The 19,209-nt window shown below is 45.6% G+C and overlaps 1 protein-coding gene across 2 annotated transcripts in view; it reads right to left on the reverse strand.

Annotated features, from left to right (window-relative positions):
• The window catches only part of ATP2A3 (ATPase sarcoplasmic/endoplasmic reticulum Ca2+ transporting 3), a 137,234-nt gene that overhangs the window by 22,734 nt on the left and 95,291 nt on the right, over positions 1-19,209 (reverse strand). For both annotated transcript variants that reach the window (XM_039507846.1, XM_039507847.1), the window contains exons 9-12: positions 12,566-12,654; positions 5,163-5,265; positions 4,105-4,236; positions 80-205 (exon numbers count right to left, since the gene is read on the reverse strand). In XM_039507846.1, the coding sequence (XP_039363780.1) occupies positions 80-205; positions 4,105-4,236; positions 5,163-5,265; positions 12,566-12,654 (450 nt within the window). The remainder of the gene's footprint in view (positions 1-79; positions 206-4,104; positions 4,237-5,162; positions 5,266-12,565; positions 12,655-19,209) is intronic.

Here is a 19,209-nt window from a genome sequence, read left to right on the forward strand (position 1 = left end):
CCTCACTCGGCATGTGGAACAATCACAAGCTCTCCCACACTGAGCCCCCTGCACCAGGCAATGCACATGTGTCTGTTACCTTGACAAACATCTTGCTGCCAACAGAGTTGTGGCTGGAACCGACAGGAGTGCAGTAGACAGACATTGACTTGCGGTCACGGGAGAACTCCAGGGTGCATTCTTTCTTCATCAGCTGCTTGATTACCTGTGACGGGACAGATGTGCCAAATTCAATAGGGTGCAATTATAGAGTTGTGAACTTTCTAATGGCACAAAACCAAACACCCCTTCCCTAGGCCCTGCCCCTTCTCTAAGGCCCCGCCCCTGCTCACTCCATCCTCCCCCCATTGCTCGCTCTCCCCCACCCACCCTCACTCACTTTCACCAGGCTGGGGCAGGAGGTTGGGGTGCGGGGGGGCGTGAGGGCTCCAGCTGGGGGTGCAGGCTCGGGATGAGGGGTTTGGGGTGCAGGAGGGGGTTCAGAGCTGGGGCAGGGGGTTGAGGGATGCACGATGTGAAAACCAGACACCTGGCAGCCCTATGCAACTAGCTCTGTCAAATGCAGGCAAAGAGACTGGCAATGGCCAGGCACTACTTGATTTTATCTAATGGGTCCGATGAGTCAACACTGCGCAAGTCAAAAATAAATGCACAAACTCATCAGGGTGGCAAGGCGGCTTCTGTAATTTAAGCAACAATAGGAAAAGCATCAGAGGGGACTTTCTGCCCCACAGCTTTCCCAAGGTAATTTAGCCGACTGGAAGTTCAACTGCATCCAGGTGCTTTAACCTCCTTTGCTCCTTCAATCTGAGCTCAAGTGACACCATGAATTCACTCAATATTTGGAAGTGAAATGGACAGATCATCAAACTCTCTTCCTTTGCAGCCACTTTGTACTGGGATAGACTCAGTCCCATGCTAGACAAGCATTGCACTCAACATTTTACCGCACTGGGTACTAATCAACAGATACAAAAATATTTTAACTTCAAACCAAATGCTCGTTATCAGAAAGCCTCACATGGTGACATTACTAAGCTGTGTGTATACACACACACACACACATATATACACACACACGTACATTATGGGCTAGAAGATCAGCTCATCAGTTCTTACATTTTATTGCCATTGGCTTCATATTTAGGATCTGGTTCTATATGCCTATCACTCCTGAAGCCAAAACAGTCATTTTAAGTTCTGGCTTGAGGTCATGCAGTTGTAAGATTGGGCCTTTTTTTGGGGTGGGAGGAAGGCAGTGGTATTTAAGTCTTTCCCAAAAATGACTGCCTAATTTGATTTCAGTTGCAGCTACTGTAATATAGAGAGGGGGAAATAAATAGCGTTCTCCTCCAGTTTTAACCTTATGATAAAGATCAAGACATTTAAAGCCTGATCCAAAGTCCACTGGAGTCCACAGGAACCTTTCCATTGACTTGAAAAGTTCTGGATCAGGCCCTTGCCAAATTAACTTTTCTTCCCCTGTCTTTTCTGTGCATGCTTTGAGCTATGCATTTTCCAATTAGTCTCCTTTGGGGACAGGTTTTGCACCAGACAGTCTTGACAGGCAGCATGTGGCAGCTTAGCATTAAAATTCATTTGCACAGAAAGCATCTTGTACATTTTTTTCTTCCAAGTTTCAGAATGGAAAGACAAAGATCTGCGACATTAGTGTGTGTTCATGCCCTTTTATGCACTCAGGCTGTGTTTATAAGAAGGTTTTGCATTTAGTGTATTGTGGCTTTGTATTTTAGGGATGTCGTTTTACACACACACACACACACCCCTCTACCTGTTTACACCATAACCGATTGCATTTGCTATTTTAAATAATTTATACAGCTAAGATTCCAGCAAGATAGTTGCTGGGCCTCATTAGATCCAGTCCTGTCTGAGCTTCAAAGATTTATGAACACTTCCTCTTGCATGACCACTTTAGTATTATGCCAGACAAATCTGGCAGGTGCTTGGCCTTTGGAGAACAAAGATTTTATCCCATAAAAAGCCATTTATTTGACAGGACTTTGGGGGATTCTGGGAGACTAGTGAGGGGATGCTAAATAACTGTCTTGCTACTTGATTTTTTTTTTTTTTTGCTTGGCTGAATTCATTCATTATTTGTCTATGATTTGTTTTTTCTACTGGATGGTCATCATTTGCAACTGTAAGTCTAATCATGAGGGCATCTATCATGGTGATTTATTGTTATTTAAATCTAAATAAGTAAATAAAAAGAGGGACAGTTTTCCTGCCAAAAACCCACTCTCCAATCTGTGCACAAATTTGCAGGTTTATAGCAGAAATTGGTCCAACTCCAATAAATGGAAGCTAGATGCAAAAGAAGCTTCCCAGTTTCATCACGACTTTCACACCACCTCTTAAGACACAGAAACCCTGTCTACACTTGGTTTAGTCCTCCAAATCACCCACCACTGTCACCACTGGTTCAGCTCCATTGGCAATAGATAGCATCAGTGGGAGTGCTAGCATGGACAGTGCTCCAACAGATGTATGATGCAGACCTGCTCTGAGCAGGGTAAGACAGCATAGTACTTAGAAAACCAACAGGTGGTGGGTGCTCTGCCTAGGCCAGTGCACCCACTATAGCTACCATGGTTCAGCTCCATCATGAGAGCAAAGGGAGGAATTTTTTTTAAATTTATTTATTTATTCTTTTTTGCAAAAGTGTAGGGTAGACATGGCCTAAAGGAGCACAGTGCATCCTATTGATCTAGATGGACACTCCCAGCTCCATACAGTGCATCTAAAGGAGCACTCTGTTCAGGTGTCTTTAAACATGAAGTTCTGGAACAGCCTTCCAAGGGGAGTAGTGGGGGCAAAAGACATATCTGGCTTCAAGACTAAGCTTGATAAGTTTATGGAGGGGATGGGATGATGGGATAGCCTAATTTTGGCAAATAATTGATCTTTGATTATTAGCGGGTAAATATGCCCAATGGCCTGTGATGGGATGTTAGATGGGGTGAGATCTGAGTTACTACAAAGAATTCTTTCCTGGGTGCTGGCTGGTGCGGACTTGCCCACATGCTCAGGGTTTAGCTGATTGCCGTATTTGGGTCAGGAAGGAATTTTCCTCCAGGGCAGACTGGCAGAGGCCCTGGAGGTTTTTCGCCTTCCTCTGCAGCATGGGGCACGGGTCACTTGCTGGAGGAGTCTCTGCACCTTGAGGTCTTTAAACCACAATTTAAGGACTTCAATAACTCAGACATAGATTAGGGGGTTGATACAGGAGTGGGTGGGTGAGATTCTGTGGCCTGCGTTGTACAGGAGGTCAGACTAGATGATCATAACGGTCCCTTCTGACCTTAAGTCTATGAGTCTATGAACATCTAGGCTGATGATCGTCAAAGCTAAGGGATCTGGATGCTCAGTTCCCATTATAATTCATGGGAAGTGGCCAGCTAAACACTCTAGCTTTGCAAATCTCAGCCCTGTAGCGTAGCCAAAGGGTATTTCTACACAGGAAATGCTGTGCCTGGGCTAGCCTACGTGAGCTAGTTTGAATCAAGCTACTGCGGGTAACAGTAGTAGTGAAAACAGTGCAGGCTTTGGAGCTAGTGAGCTGAACGCGTACATAGGGTCCGAGCTGGGCTTGTACTACTGGTGGCTAAAGCTGTCTCCGCTACCATTGTTATCCTAGAGTCTAGCTAGCTCAGGTAGGCTAGCCAGTGCACAGCTTTCGATGTGTAGACACTCTGTGACACGAAGGCCAAGATTTTCAGGTGGGGCTAGTGGCTTTGGGTGCCCAATTTCAGCCACTTTAATAGGGTCTTATTTTCAGAGGAAGGGTGGCTCAGCACTTCCTGAAAACCAGGCACCTTTATGGAGTCTCCAATCACTAGTTACTTCTGGAAATCCTGGCCTGGGTGGTGAGATGTTGTCTTAGGGTGCAGATATCCCATTTCCTTTGAGAACTCAGGCGGTTGAGAATCAGATATAGGTCAGTCCACTCCAACCCCATCACCTCTTATCCTGGTAACTCGGGGAGAATTCTTGCACAAGCAGCCATGCCATCTCCCTCCACCCCTTCCCTCACTCCCCGGCCAAATGGACCACAGGGTTTTGTCCCTTCATCCTACTCACAGAGTTGCAGGCATTGGCTCTCTCCACCTTCGAGAGGTTGCTTGTATCAGTGCTGAAGACGTTCATCTTTTCTACCAGGCAGGTCAGGGCTGTTTCAGTTGCTTCTCCCACCTTCTCATAGGCTTTTTTTGACTGGCCGGCAGGAAGAAAGGAACACAAACGTCCAGTGTAAAAGAGAAGCATGAGCTGTATGACCTCCGTCTCCTAACCTGCACGACTAAGTCCAGGATTATTTTATTTACTGCACTGTCCTTGTGATTCCAACAGCATTGTGCTCACTCTAGGGCCGTCGGAGTCAAGTCAGACGGTGCATTAAATGCTGAAGACTGCAATACAAGCTGACTTGCTGCTCAAGTCAGAATAACCCTGCTTTGTGTTTGTGTAACCATCTTCCTGTAAGGATGATGCACACAGTTTTGGGGAATACTTTTAAGCCCAGCAAGGCCCAGCTTTCTTTGGTACAGGCTCAATTAGTGCCTGAAAGGTTTGTTCCCACAAATACATTGCAAGGGGTGGGGAGTGCAAGCCTTGTATCTGTGCCTCTGGCCATCTGTTTTGCACCCACAAAAGGTGCAAGGATCAGAAAATGAATGCAGGTGCAATTTGTACTTTCAAAAGGCAGCCGCTCGTCTGAAAATCCAGCCATGCGTAGTTCAGTTCCGCTCAACTGAAGGGACAGAGCAGCTACTGTCTCCATTACACAAAGATAAAGGCTACAAGTCCATCTAGAAGCTAAAAGGACCCGCTGCAGAGCAAACAAAGCACAGAAATCTGCGTGTGTCCTCTGTATTGAACACAATACACACATTTGACACAATAGAGCGGGGCACTCTATAGGAACGTCTTGGCCAATGCTATCCCAACCTCTGCATGCAAAGTAGGCCACGGGAACAAATTTGATATGGACACAAAACTAACTACTTGACTCCATTACTTTATGATCTCTCCTCGTGTGCATGGAGGAGGGAGGGTCTTTAGTTATTGCCAGCAGGAATATCTTTAAAAAAAACCTCTGTGCGGCTGGTTTGGTGAATGTGGTAAGGATCCAGCACACTCACCTCGTTATAATCCAGAGAGGAGTCATTGCAGAGAGCACAGATAGTGGCTAGTTCCACCAGGCCATCATACTGTCCACACTGAACGGGCTTGTCATCCTTCAGGCTGCAATTAAATGGAATATGTGCCGCATAAGAGGCCCAATGAGCCAATTGCATCCCTGGTATAGCCCATTATCAGAGAGAAGTGCATCTCTAAGTCATTTTTAACTTGTTCTTTCCCTATTTTAGCCCCTGATCCTACTTCATTCACACTATTTTAGACGTCCAATCACTACTAACCTTTTCGGTGAAAACTGAAACAAAAGTGTCATTTAGCACTTCTGCCATTTCCACATGTTCTGTTATTGTTTCTTTCCCTCCTCTCCCTCCATAATTGAGTAACAGGCCTACACCGTCCTTCCTCGTGCTTCTAATGTATTTGGAGAATGTTTTCTTGTTACCCTTTTTGTCTCTAGTTAGTTTAATCTCGTTTTGTTCCTTGACCTTTCTAATTTTGTCCCTACATACTTGCTTATATTTATCCTTGGTAATTTGACCTGGTTTCTACTTTTTGTAGGACTCTTTTTCGAGTGGAAAGAAACGATCACAATAGGTCATTTGAACAGCGGAGTTAGTAAACATCCGAAGAGAAAGACTCTGCCATTCCAGCAGCATAGGAGATCTGGATTCAAAAGCAATCCTACTTTTTTCCTCCAGGGGCAGCTGGAATGTAGCTGTGTTTAAGAGACAGGTTTTTTTGGTCTCAAAGGAAGGTACCAGCACTGGTCTCTCAAGAGTCCATAGCCAGTCAGGGCACAGATTAATAACCTCAGATGTGCAGGGGCAATGAAGGGGGCTGCAAAGCTTGCCCTTGATGTTGAAGACAAAGTACAGCAATGATGCTCCACACACAAACATGTTCTGACCCAAAGCTTTAGTGGGCGTTAGTTCAGGGAATATTAGAAAGGGGCAAAGATGTGGAATAAAGAAGAGGTAAAGGAGACAGATGGCAGGATATGGAACAGCGTGAAGGTTGAATGTCCCAAGGAGATCAAGATTTCTGCATGTATCCAACAGAGCCCAGGACTGGTGGGAAAAACCCTCCCGTCCACCCCAAGCAATTTTTTAGAGTTGCGCAGAGCAGAACAGTGTACACAAGGATGTTTAAGGAGGATGAGTGCAGCAACTGCTCTCGATTAGCTGTTCCCAAGCAAGAGAGACAAACTGTACCCTTTGATGAGACATTCATAAACATCTCTGCCTAAGTACAGCTGCAATGCACTAGCACTTCGCTAATAAAAGGGGAGCCAATGTCTCCAAAACCATTGGGGGAGGGGGAAGGAGTTTATATAACCAGCAAGTCCAGAGAGTTAAAGACTTTTACATTCAGTCCATCCTTGTTACAACACATGTGGCTAGGTCTCTCCTCCCAAAGGAGCCTCAAGTGCTTTACAAACTCCACCTGTTGGAATCACCCTGCCCACACCAGAAGTTCAGCCATGGAAGGCTGCGCACATGGCAACCACAGCACAGCACTTTGTGACAGGAAGTGAAGGAGAATTGCTTAATCAGGGCAGGTTTAGGTGGGCAGAATGCAGTTATCCAAATCAGAACGTAATCAGTACACACATGCTAAGGCCTCTGGAGGGTTGTATTTATTTTTTTTAAAATGAGAATCTGAATGGTCTCGTGGATAGGGCACCTGGAGATCTCAATTCTATTTTCACCGCTGCCGCTCACACACTGCATCACCAGGGACAATTCATTTCCCCTCCTGCCCTTTGTCTGCCATGTCTACCTAGACCAGTAGTTCAGGGCAGGACTGTCCCTTGCTATGTTTGTACCGCACCCAGCACAATAGGGCCCTGAGCTCAGCTGCAGCCTCTAGGTATTACTGTAATACAAACAATAAATCCTAAACAGGCAGAGGTGCTACGAAACCATGAGAAGAAGCAAATGATCACATTCCGATATGCTCAAAGACTGAAAGGACTAAAACAAGGAAAATAATTAAACACTTCCTCAGTTTCCTTCATCTGACCAATAATCGTAGAAACGCCAGCTTGGTCAAAGTAAGGATGGGTCCTCTGATGATCTTAACTCCATCAGAAAGAGACTGGAAAACTCTTTACTGGCTTCAGAGAACCTACGGTGAAGGGTCCATCTCTTTCCTAGTAGTATGTGGCTATAACATTCTTTATCCCATTTGCTTCTCTCCTAAGGTTTATCACCAGTGTGGAGTTACATAGCTCTTACACCCTACTCTGGCTGTGAGAACTTGGACATGTCACTTGTTTGTGCCTCAGTTTTCCGACCTGTAGAATGGGGTTAACATCACTCTGAGGCAATGATCAAAGTATTCCAGCATCCATGGTTGAAAGGCTCTGTGTTAGAAAAGGCTAGTTCCATTAGACCCCATACTAATCCAGTTGCAAAATTCTTTCTTTGCTCAGACTGCCAGCAAGGATCCCAATTGCTGGGGACAATGCTACTGACCTCTTTTGTGAAGTGCTTTTGAGATCTACTGATAAAAAAGCACTAGATAAGAGCTAGGTATTATTAATTTTGGTGGTGAGCTGCTAGAAAAGCCCCCAACTCATTTCACATAGGGCAGCAAACATGCATCCCATGGTAACAGCTTTCAAACACTCTCTAATGAAGAACAGAGTGACTGCTAGACTCCTGAACTTCTTGAATGGCCTGTGACCATGCACGAGAGTCAAAGCCAACAGAGGAAAGGCATCAGTCACGGCTCTGCACAATCACCATTTAAGGAACCAAATGCCATTTCTTGTTTGTGTGAGAAGGCTGCTGCATTATGGTTAAAAGTCAGCAGCCGTCTTCAGGGGAAACAGGAAAATTATCCTAACTCAAGCAGAGGTAACTGCAGTTTAGGGCTGTATAAACTCATCTGGTCATTCTTTAGCTGGAAAAATAATTTGTCAGACATTCATTATCATCAGTTTATTCCATTGTAAGTTCCTAATGGAAAGAACATTCTGGAGCCCTTGTTACAGCTTGAGAGTGGAAAGCCGGCAGGGGCCAAGAAAGTTGGAAAAACCTGTTTTCATAGTGACAAGTTTAAATACAGGACGCAGAGAGGGCAGAGACAGCAATTCTCCTGGTCAGCAATGACACGGGATTACCCTGAGTTCAGAAGGCTACGGGGAAGGGAATTTAAAAAAGAAAGGGAGTTTGTTGATATTTAGGATTTTTAAAAAGCTATTAAGAAAACTTCAAATATAAATTGGAGCTGGAAATGCTAGAATCTCTTTCGAGACAGCATGGCTGGGGGACAGGGGTGGGAGAACTCTGGACTAAGAGCTAGCACACCTGTGTTCTATTCTCACCTCTGCCACAGACTTCCTGCAACACCTAGGACAAGTCACTTCCCCCATCTATAAAATGGGGATCAGGCTCCAAGCTCTCCTTGTAAAATGCTTTGAGATCTATGAGTGACAACAGCTAAAGGAATTAAATACATAAAATGATTTCCCCACCTCAACAGGTCTACAAGTCCCATCACACATTTGAAATTTATTTTAAAAAAAATCCTCAGACAGAAAATAAACCTCTCCCTAAATTACTGCACCTTTGTTTTCATTTTTCATTGAACTTATACACACCATGGAGGTCCATAGTATGAAACTACATTCTTAGCATGATTGTTTGCTAGTTTGTTTGACAGGGAGAGTGGATAAGGCACTACACTGGGACTCAGGAGATCTGGTTCTGATCCTGGCTCTGCCACAGATTCCTTGTGGGCTTTAGACAAGTCAATTATTCTGTGTCCTTACATTCCCCCATCTGTCAATGCAGGTATTAACACTTCCTTTCTCCCACCTCATGACAACTGCTTGAAAATTTATTCAACAAAACCTTCAAGTGGATTCATCTACATTTATCTCACCAGAAATAGGTAAAATACAAGGAATCCCACAGTTCCAAATCTGTGTGGTGTTTCTAAGCCCCCCAGAGTCTGTATGCCAAATTGGATCTCTTCAGACTGATTTTCGTCACTCTCATTCTGGCGTAAACCACATATAACTCTTTTGGGGTCCCTAGAATTACATCAATGCAAGATTCTTGTGATTGAAATAAGAGTCAGGCGGGCCCACAGGTCTGATTGCTCAGACAATGGAAGGACATTTATTACAGATATGGCCATTAGAGCCATTTTTTGAATGGAAGCAGGAGTATTTTAAAGAGCTGCAGAAGGGAACTGAATGCTCCCTATGGACAAGACAGCCACAAAGACAACTAATCAGAACTGAACACAGGGCTCCAGAGAACCTCGCAGCACCAGTCCTGTGAGCTCTTGGTTGGAAAGTTGTTCCTCAAAGTATTTCATTCCAGACAGCCTAAGGAGGACTGGGGGTGGATTTTGTGCATTTAATTACTAATATGTTATTAACTGAATAGGAGTGATTTTAGTCCTGTTCCAATACACAGAAGGAGCTGGGAGGAAGGTGCTAAAAAAGACAAGGCAACAAAAATCCTCCAGTTCCAAGTGCAGTTTCCCATTAGATGCTTTGGTGTAGATCAGTCCTTGAAAAGCCAAACAGGTGTTGCAATTTAAGGGGTGCATAGCTACACAGGATCCTCAGTGGGTGTAAATCAGCAGAGCTCCTTGCAGTTAGTGGGGTTACATTGATTTACACCAGCTGAGGACTTGGCTCATAATTTTTTATGGAACCTTCTTATCCAAGGATCTCAATGGCTTTACAAACATTAATTATTAAGCCTTGGGATGTCTTATACTCAGTTAACACATGGGGGAAGACACACACAGAGGCTGAGTGACTTTTCAGTAGTCAAAAAGCAAATGATCTGGAACAGATCTACTGACTCCCAGTCCTGTACTTCAGCCACCAGGCCATCCACTCTGAGCTTCTCACCCTCTTCTAGTTTAAATTCAGTGTGGCCCCTAAGTACTCCATCTCCTGCGGATTGCTTTTCCTAAGCCAGGATTAGTTTCCTAGTAACATTCCGGGGAGACCCGCTCCATATTCCTGACCAGGGCTGGTGAGCAGCAGCTCAAAGTGATTTGGTCCCAGAAAACCCTTCCCTGGTTTTACAATGAGCACAGTGCATAGCAGGGAGGGAGTACTGGGAGTCTAATAAATGCCATGTGACTCTCACAAGTTGGGGACAGAGTAGTAAAAGCTCAGAGTTATGTACCTCACCACTGAGTCTTAATTAAAGGAGCCCCCAAGTGACATGGGACATACCACTCTCCAGCTGAAACTAAGCTACCAGTATGATCATGTTTTAATATGGCATTATCCCACAGGCAGCTTATTACACAGACATCAGGATGAAAGCAAAGAGTTTGCTCAAATCTGTTTAACACCTCTTAACATGAAGTTAGGTGCACCTTGGTAGGGAAGTCTGTATTATGCATATTTCTCAGCTCAGAGAAAGGGAGGGCGGGACAGTCAGTCAAACCCCATTAGGCTGCCTGAGGTGATGAGTGCTAGATGACTCACTCCCCACAGTGGGATGTGCTGTGTGCACAGGATGTTGATGTAAACAAGAACATTGATCGATCAGCTTTTGATGTCCACTTGCTTGCGTTTCCATGCTGCACTCCCATGGCCCCTTAGTACAAACTGTATCCCATGTGGAACCTTAATAACGTTCATCCATATGGGTGAATACATCTTACAGATGAAATTCACACCATCCAGAGGGCCTGCACAATGCCCTATGTACAAGCTAAGCCCTTAATATGGAACTTAAGTGATTGTAGACGGTCTCATATGGTCTAGTGCAGGTTCACTGCCCTGGGGTGGATTTCGCCCTGGATACAGGATCTATTGGTATCAACACAGGAACTGGAAGACTAGAGCATTCTCATGCAACACTGGAACCTTTCCAACACTGGAGAAAATAAAAAGGAGTCTCACTAAAGTGCTGGGACATGGAAGGAGGTGTCAGAACATCTAGCCTGCCTCAATGAGCATGGCTCTAAATAGGCTACAAAATCTCACTGCAGAAGAGGACACAAAAGTACTTCTAGAAGCAGCAGCTAGAAACCTTTGTGGCACAAACACATCAAGCTCTGGCAGTTTTCATTTCAAGACAAGTGGAATTAGCAAAAAGTTACTCTATCAACATATAATAATGATAGACCAGAACGGTGAAGACTCATTGGCTCTCACCAGCTCCAGTCTTGGGGCCTCATGTTCAGCAAAGCCCAGCTGTATCCTGCAGCATATCACTGGAATTACTCATGTGCTTGGCTGAACTAGCACCTTGATAAGAAAGCCCATGCAGCGCCCTCTTGCCTGTCCCTTGCTGAGATCCCAGTCCATTTGCCAAGCCTCAGGACACATCTGTGAAGTATTTATTATCCCTGATTTACAGGTGAGGACTCTGAGGGATGGAGGCAGAAAGTGACGGTCAATGGCAGAACCAGGAACAGAACCCAGGCTATTGATTCTCAGTCTGCTGCATGAGCCATTCGACCATGCTGTCTCCTGAAACAAACAGCCCCACATTATGTTTCTAGCTTTGTCCCACATGCAGAGGGAAGCGGTCATGACCAATTGTTACTATAACTGCTTAAACTCAGAAATTTTAAATAAAAAACCCACACTGTGGAAAACCCCATTCATCATGAAATGGTTCCATACCGCTTGAGTTTTCTGCTGTACTAACCTCTCTGGATCATCACGAGAGTCATTAGATGATTATTATGATTATTTACTAAGGTAGAATGTGGTGGCCCTGACTGAGATCAGAGCCCCGCTGTGTGGGGTGTTGCACATATACATTGTAAGAAAGAGCCCTTGCTCTGAAGAGTTTACAGTCTAAATAGGCAAGAGACAAAGGATCAGAGAAAGGAAATAGTATTACTCTTATTTTATAGATGGGGAACTGAGGCTCAGAGAGACTACGTGACTTGACTAAGGTCATAGAGAGTCTGTGACAGAGCTGGGAACTCAACCCGGGAATTGGTCCCAAGTTCTGGGCCAACAAGTTAGCCACAAGATCATCCTTCCCATTTACTCTGCATCCAGGGCCACGTTTATGGGCACAGAGTGTCTCATTTCTCACTTTGCTGTACTACATGGAAAACTTTTTCTATTAATAAGAATAATAATGCCTAGCTCACATTTATGGCTCTTCCTCAGTAGATCACAAAGTGTTTTACCAAGGTCAGTATCATTATCTTTATTTTACAGATGGGGAAACTGAGGCACAGATAGGTGAAGTGACTTGCCCAAGGTCACCTAGCATGCCAGTGGCAAAGCTGGGAATAGAACCTAGTTCTCCTGAATCCCAGTCCAGTCCTCTATCCACTAGGCCACACTGTAGAAAATGAGTTTTGCACAGAGACTACCAGTTGCTCAGCACCAGGGAGTTGCTAAAAACTCTGCATAGTCCAACCCTGGTCTGCCCCAGGCATCAGTACTCACATCTCTCCCTCCGGGGTATAGGTGGATCCTGTGATACTGAACTCATGCAGGCTGCAGTGGATCCCCTCAATCTTCTCAATAATAAACATCTGCAGGAATCAGAGAGAGAGACACAGTATTAGGAACTTTATGCACCAGAGCCATAGCCTTTAAGCATCCATGTGATCATTTTTATTCACTAGCCAGCTCTGCTAAAGGGTAGAAGCAACCCTGTCCTCTCTAGCCAGCATCTCACCAATACCACGCGTACATCAGTGCTCTCTTCAGGGGGCTTAGAAATGCCCACTCAGTTTCTGGCAGCTTCCAAGTCCTTTCAGCCATACCCTGCCTTTTTCATGTTCATCTCCTCTAGTTCGCTCTCTCCCCTCCCTCTCCCTGATCCGAGGGCAACTACAGAGCCAGCGTCTAAGGAGCTGTCCATATTTTTCTTGGAGTGGGGAAAGAGAGGGTTATGGCTTCTGGTCTGGCAGCAAGCTGCTCTGGAAAACACACAGCCCTGAGGAAGCTGCTCAGAGCGGCCAGCTCAGATGGGGTAAGAGCCACAGCAGGAAACAGTTGTGGTAAAGATCCTTCTGTGCTGCCCCTTTCCAAGGGGGCCGCTGGCCATCAGCTTGTGCTGCTAATGAGCAGGGATTACAGCCCACCGCTATGCTGTGTGAATGTGACAGCTCAGTTAATAAAACCCTGGGAAGTTGTGAGAGGCCCACACATTCTATTTTTACTAACTTTTGTCTTTCAAACTCCTTCCAACTTCTCCTTCCCTGATGTAGCAACAGCAAAAAACCCTAACCTCTCAAAATCTCCTCTGCTCTCCCTACCCGCTCCAGCGAATGCTTTTCAGTGGCAGCTGCTGACTTTAAGATCGGTGACACCCTTTTCTCCTTGCACTGATTGCTAGAGGATTTGTTGATGCTCGATTTGTCTTGATCGTTATTTATGATTTGCATTAGAGAAAAAAAATAACCATGTAACTAAACGGCTTCCCTTGATCTCAGCATCACTGGGGAGCAGCGCCACCTCCTGGTAACTACCACCAAGACGTCAAACAGGAAAATGCTTCATTTAAAAAAAAAAGGGGGAGGGAAGGAGCCCGGAGAGGAGGTCTTAAGGAAATCACTGTTTATTTGGACTGTGTCTGAGACTCACTTGTAAGACAGGGGAAAGCGGAAATCAGTAAGACAGGGATAGCTCCTGCCACCAACACTGGCAGAGGCAGGAGCCTGAATTTCCAAACCACTTATAAAACTTTCTATTCTCAAAGCACTCCCTAGACATTAAACAAACAAACACGGGTTGTTCCATTCGTGCTTCTTGTATGACTCTACCCTTTAAATTATTAGTCTAAACAGTTATATTGCAGTAGCATCTAGAGGTCAATAAGGCCACAGCCTCATTGTGCTAGATACCGTAGAAACATATAGCAAATGACATTCCCTGGCCCAGAGAGCTGACAATCTAACTGACAAGACAAAGCAGGTGGATAAGACCAACAAGTAGGTGAGGTAAGACCCACTCTCCTTGGTTACAATGAACCAGGCAAAGGCTTCTTGAACACCTAATACATGCAATGGTTTCAACTACAGTAGTGGTGCTCAAATGCTTTCATAGTGTGGAGCACAGCTTAATACGTAGCTGGTCTTGTGGATCTACCACTCCTCCGGTTGATAGACTGCGTGGGTTCTGCACTCCTCTCCTTCACACTCCCATGACATCACTATTAGCACTACAGCAATTGCTTGCTTGCACAAACAGCATTATCAGAAAGTGAGGAGAGGCAGAATGGTCTAGTGGACAGGGAGTTAGGAGACCTGGTTTCTATTCCTAGCTGGGTCTCTGACTTCCTAGGGGACTGGGCAAGTCACTGTGCCTCTATCTACACACCCACACACACACACACCCCTCTCATGCAACTATCCTTTGTCTATTTAGATTAAAATCTCTGCAGGGCAGGGAGATGGTCTCTTAATACGTGTCTGCACAGCACTTAGCACAATGGGAGCCTCGATTGCTGGTGGGGCCTCTGCACGCTACTGTAATACAGCTAATAGCAGTAATGTTTTTTAGCTGTCTTTTTATGCGATTTAGCACTGGAAACAAGGAGATGCTAAAGCTTTGTGACTAGCCCTGTACAATAGGTAAGTGCTCTGTGGACCACAGTGGAAGACCTAATGAATCTATATTACTTCATGTAAAACGACTTTGCACTTACACCATTTTTTCATCCAAGGTTCTCGAAGTGCATTGAAAAGGGGGCAAACACATTTTTACAGATTAAGCAAACTAAGGCAAAGAGTTTAGATGACAATGGTCACGCAGTGCATCAACAGCAGAGTTGAGACCAGAACCCAGGGTCTTCTGACTCCCAGCCCGGGGCTTGGCTGGCCAGATCACAGGTGACCCTTGAGGGCAAGCTGAACGGTCATGCAGGCTAAAGCTCTCTGCAGCCTCTGCTCACGCCCAAACACTTGCTGGCGTTGTAAGCAGAGTAGAGTCAACAAGGCCACCATATCATAGAATATCAGGGTTGGAAGGATCTCAGGAGGTCATCTAGTCCAACCCCCTGCTCAAAGTAGGGCCAACCCCCAACTAAATCAAATATGCAACATAAAAGAATGATCACACACACATATGGCAAGTACTGTTTTCACCTCCCAGTCAGCAAATCATTAAGAACTAAGGCCAGATCCATGAAAAAAAAAAATCAGCTCTATAGCAGAATTCATGTGAAGAAGAGATGCTGAGAACGAATGAGCAACTGTTTTCTTCCCCCATCCTACTAAGCAAACCACTATAACCCTACAGGCTGTGTGACAGGACTGCAAACTTACACAGGCTATTCCCTATGGGCCTGACCAAAGCTACTGAAGTTAATGGAGAGACTCCAATTTCAGGGCCTGCACAGACAGGCTGGATAGAAGGATTATTATACCAGGATGGTGGAAGCAGGGCCGCCCGAGGGGGGGGGGCAAGTGGGGCAATTTGCCCCGGGCCCCACAGGGGCCCCCCCGAGAGTTTTTCGGGGCCCCTGGAGCAGGGTCCTTCACTTGCTCCAGGGGCCCCGGAAATATCTCGTGGGGCCCAGGCCCCCGGAGCTTCTTCTGCTCCGGGTCTTTGGCGGTAATTCGGCAGCGGGGGGTCCTTCTGCTCCAGGGCAGAAGGACCCCCCCCCCGCCTCCAAATTACCGCCGAAGCGGGACCCACCGCCGACGTGCCGGGTCTTCGGCGGCAATTTGGCGGTGGGGGGCCCCTGCCGCGGGTCTTTGGGACACTTCGGCGGGTCCCAGAGCAGGACCTCCGACTGCCGAATTACTACCGAAGCGGGGGCCCCCCGCCCCAAAGAGCCCAGGCCCCCTGAATCCTCTGGGCGGCCCTGGGTGGAAGTTAGCAGTTGGGGCAGTGAGGTACTTCTATCACTACAGAAAAGGGGTAGAGGGAAATAGCGCAATGTTGTGTAGGAAGCCCAGAGAAACCTTGTGGTCAAATTACTAAGAGCTGCTTTAGCCAAGTTACACAACAACATTTCATCAGAGGATTCAGAGGCATTTACAAGCTAAATTAGAACTAGATTATCTGTTCAGGCCACTTATCAAGCCTGCAGTCCATGTTGCGAGGCAGCCAAAATAACTTCACAACTGTCACTATCCTACACACCATCCTGGCCCCACTGAACTTCAGTCAGAACGGACAGAACTCAGGTCCTCCACTCGGCAGCAAAATAATTAACAATATTTGCACTGTCATTAGGTTTCAGCATTAGCATCATGTTTAAATAAAATGCTCATTGTTTCAGGCTTTCTGCAGACTCTGAAGACAGCACTTCATCATAAGGTCTCCTTTGTAAACTTTTCTTCAGGGCTGGAAACTATTTTAAATGAAAGTTTAAATACACCATAAATTGATGGAGACACCTGAGAAATTCTGGTCCAGCCATACCATCTAACATCAGGTCAATCCATCCCTCCAGCACTATAATAGAGCCTGCACTATCGCTATGGGGCACACCTCTTATGAGACAGAGGACATCCGTCTTCAGGGCTCTCGATCCAGTACCATTCACCACATGCTATATTCATGCCAATGTAAGCGACAAGTGAGTTTCTAATGGCCGAAGCCCATTGTAAACATGTGCAGAAGATTCTGCCTCCAGAGTGAAATGGCTCTGATCAGAGTGATAGATTCCTGTCTCTCTCACCACCCCACCAGCAGCAACTTGTCCATTAGAGGCACTGTCAATTTACATTAGCTTTACAAGACTGTTTACTGTGGTATCCACACACACACACACACAATTGAAGTTACCTTGACAACTATCCTATCACATGTTTCTCCAGTTGGCTTTGCCAGTGGGTGTCTACCAGCATTAGAGACATAACTATGCACTGTGATCACACATGCTTCCAAAATTAGGGTGCTCCCCACCCACCCCTATGCACTGCAGATTAATTTCCCTGTTTCTAGTGATTTTCTGTGTTAATTTTAACAAATTATTAAGTAGGGAAACTTGGCAAAGTAAAGGAACATTTGACAAAGGAATATGGTTCCTGAATGGGAAGCGGTGGAGGTTACTGGAGCCATCATACAGTGCTCAAGTACGCTGGCTGCTACAGGTACAACCTGTTTCTCATGATCTAAACTGTTGGCCACACACAGTTAGAGGTTTATTTATTTTAAGGCTGTGTTTTAAAATGGCATTTCTGTTTAGAAATGGGCCAGGAAGGTCTGATCTGGATCTGAACTTCCACAGAGTTGAAAGTAGAGGTGGCTCGGGGTCCAATGCCACAAAATCAGTTCTGTCAGGACCCAAACCTACAGACCTATTGATTTCACTGAGATTTCTGCACACCCAGAGTTTGCAGGAGGAGTCCTTAAAGTGCAGTTCTGCTCTCAAAAAAGTTAGTGGCCAATAGCACAGAGGAGCTTCCATGATTATAGTGACGTTGTTTCCTTATTAACCATGAATGAGTGCATCTAGACCATTGCTGCCAGCCCTGCAAACTCATCCTGGGATTCAAGAGTCAAGCTGGGCTCTCTTTCAGGTGGAAGGAGAAAGGTCTACAGGAGTGGCTGCTGCCTGAAACTGGGATCGGGATGGCTTTGAGCAGGCGGAGCACCAATCCCAGGGTGACAGGAATGATCTGAAGCCCAGTCTGGGGAGTTTTCATTAATTTCTGCTCATTTAAATGATTTGATTTTGCTAGAAACACTGTCTTTTGAGGAATAGACCTTGTTAGCTACAACTGGCTTTCACAATGCCTGTTACATATGGGTACATTAGAGAGAGGTTGGAATAGGAACCTTACGATTAAAACATCCGTTGCTTCCACTATTGACTTTTTTGTCTGAGTACCCTAATGTGCCAAAGGATGGTAACAACTAACTGACTTCCTAAACAGGGACCTGTATTTACAGTTCATCTTTGGTTCCTCTCCATCAATCAGGCTATTTGCTTTCTGTGACACATTATTCCGAGGCATTAAGTTGAACAAATGAGTAACCTGAGAGCTCCAGGCTCAAAATAGCAAATTTATGGCTCAGTGGCCTTAACACATTATCAGCAAAAGAGAACAGGAAAAGTCCAGCCCTGGGCAAGGTGGAAACACTTTAACAGCACATTTTCCCACCTACGCACTAACTGGTTAGGGGGAATTGAGGGAATTGTCACTTCCCCAGTGCACCTTGTCCTGCTTAACCATCCCTTCAGAGACATCACCAGTCAAGTCCAATAGTCTGGTACTGTCATTTTGACATGTGGACTAGCGTCCAGTAAGGATTAACCCTACATAACACCCAGCTCGTTTTCACTTCTACCCCAGCTGGTTGCTCACATTGCTAAGGCATAACCCTGACATCTGGCAGCTGTTAGATGAACTTTAAAAGCTCATCAACATTACAGTACAATTTTCCCTTCCCCACGTTTTTAAGCCACTTGTTCATGAACTGATGAGGGGAGATAGTGACCCCAGGCATTCATAGCTTAGCGGTTAGTGCAACATCTGCCCATAGGGACGGAGTTCTGCATCATAACCAGGGGCTGGTCTCAGTTTGCTCCCCCAGAAGAAAGGAATTCAGACTAGCAATTGGCCTCTAGGCTTACATAAGCGCAACCCCCTTCCAACGCCACCATGGTAGTTTTGCTCATCAGAAGAAACCATCTGCAGCTTTCTACCTCTTTACAATGGCATTAATCCTAGTGCAAACCTTCCTGCCTCATGTACCCAGCTGTGATGCTCTCATGAGTTTCCCAACCCCCCTTATCCCAAAATAGTCCAGGCCTGCTCACAGAGTCAACATCGTTCCTAAGCTGTCCTATTTCAGTGCCCTGTCCTAGAAGACTCTTAGCATAGTCACTGAAGTGTTTCTAGCCCCTGTAGAAACTGGAGAGTTCTTCAAACATCAGGAAGCAAAGTCAAACATCAACAGGCCAGTGTTTATAAACTTGGCATATGTGCCCGTCATTCTCTCCCACAAATCCCAGGCTACTTCCTCTTGGATTTCATTCTGTATAGACTGCCTGTCAGCACTGGTTAAGCCTGGTTTATGTTCTCCCCAAGCACGTGGGGGAGGGTGTTGATAAATGGAGAAAGCCAAATGATCATTTGCACATGGGTTGAAAAAACAGCTTGTGAAACCTTTCAGCAGCTGAT

The sequence above is a fragment of the Mauremys reevesii genome, linkage group 20 (genome assembly GCF_016161935.1).
Source record: "Mauremys reevesii isolate NIE-2019 linkage group 20, ASM1616193v1, whole genome shotgun sequence".
NCBI classification, from domain to species: domain Eukaryota; kingdom Metazoa; phylum Chordata; order Testudines; family Geoemydidae; genus Mauremys; species Mauremys reevesii.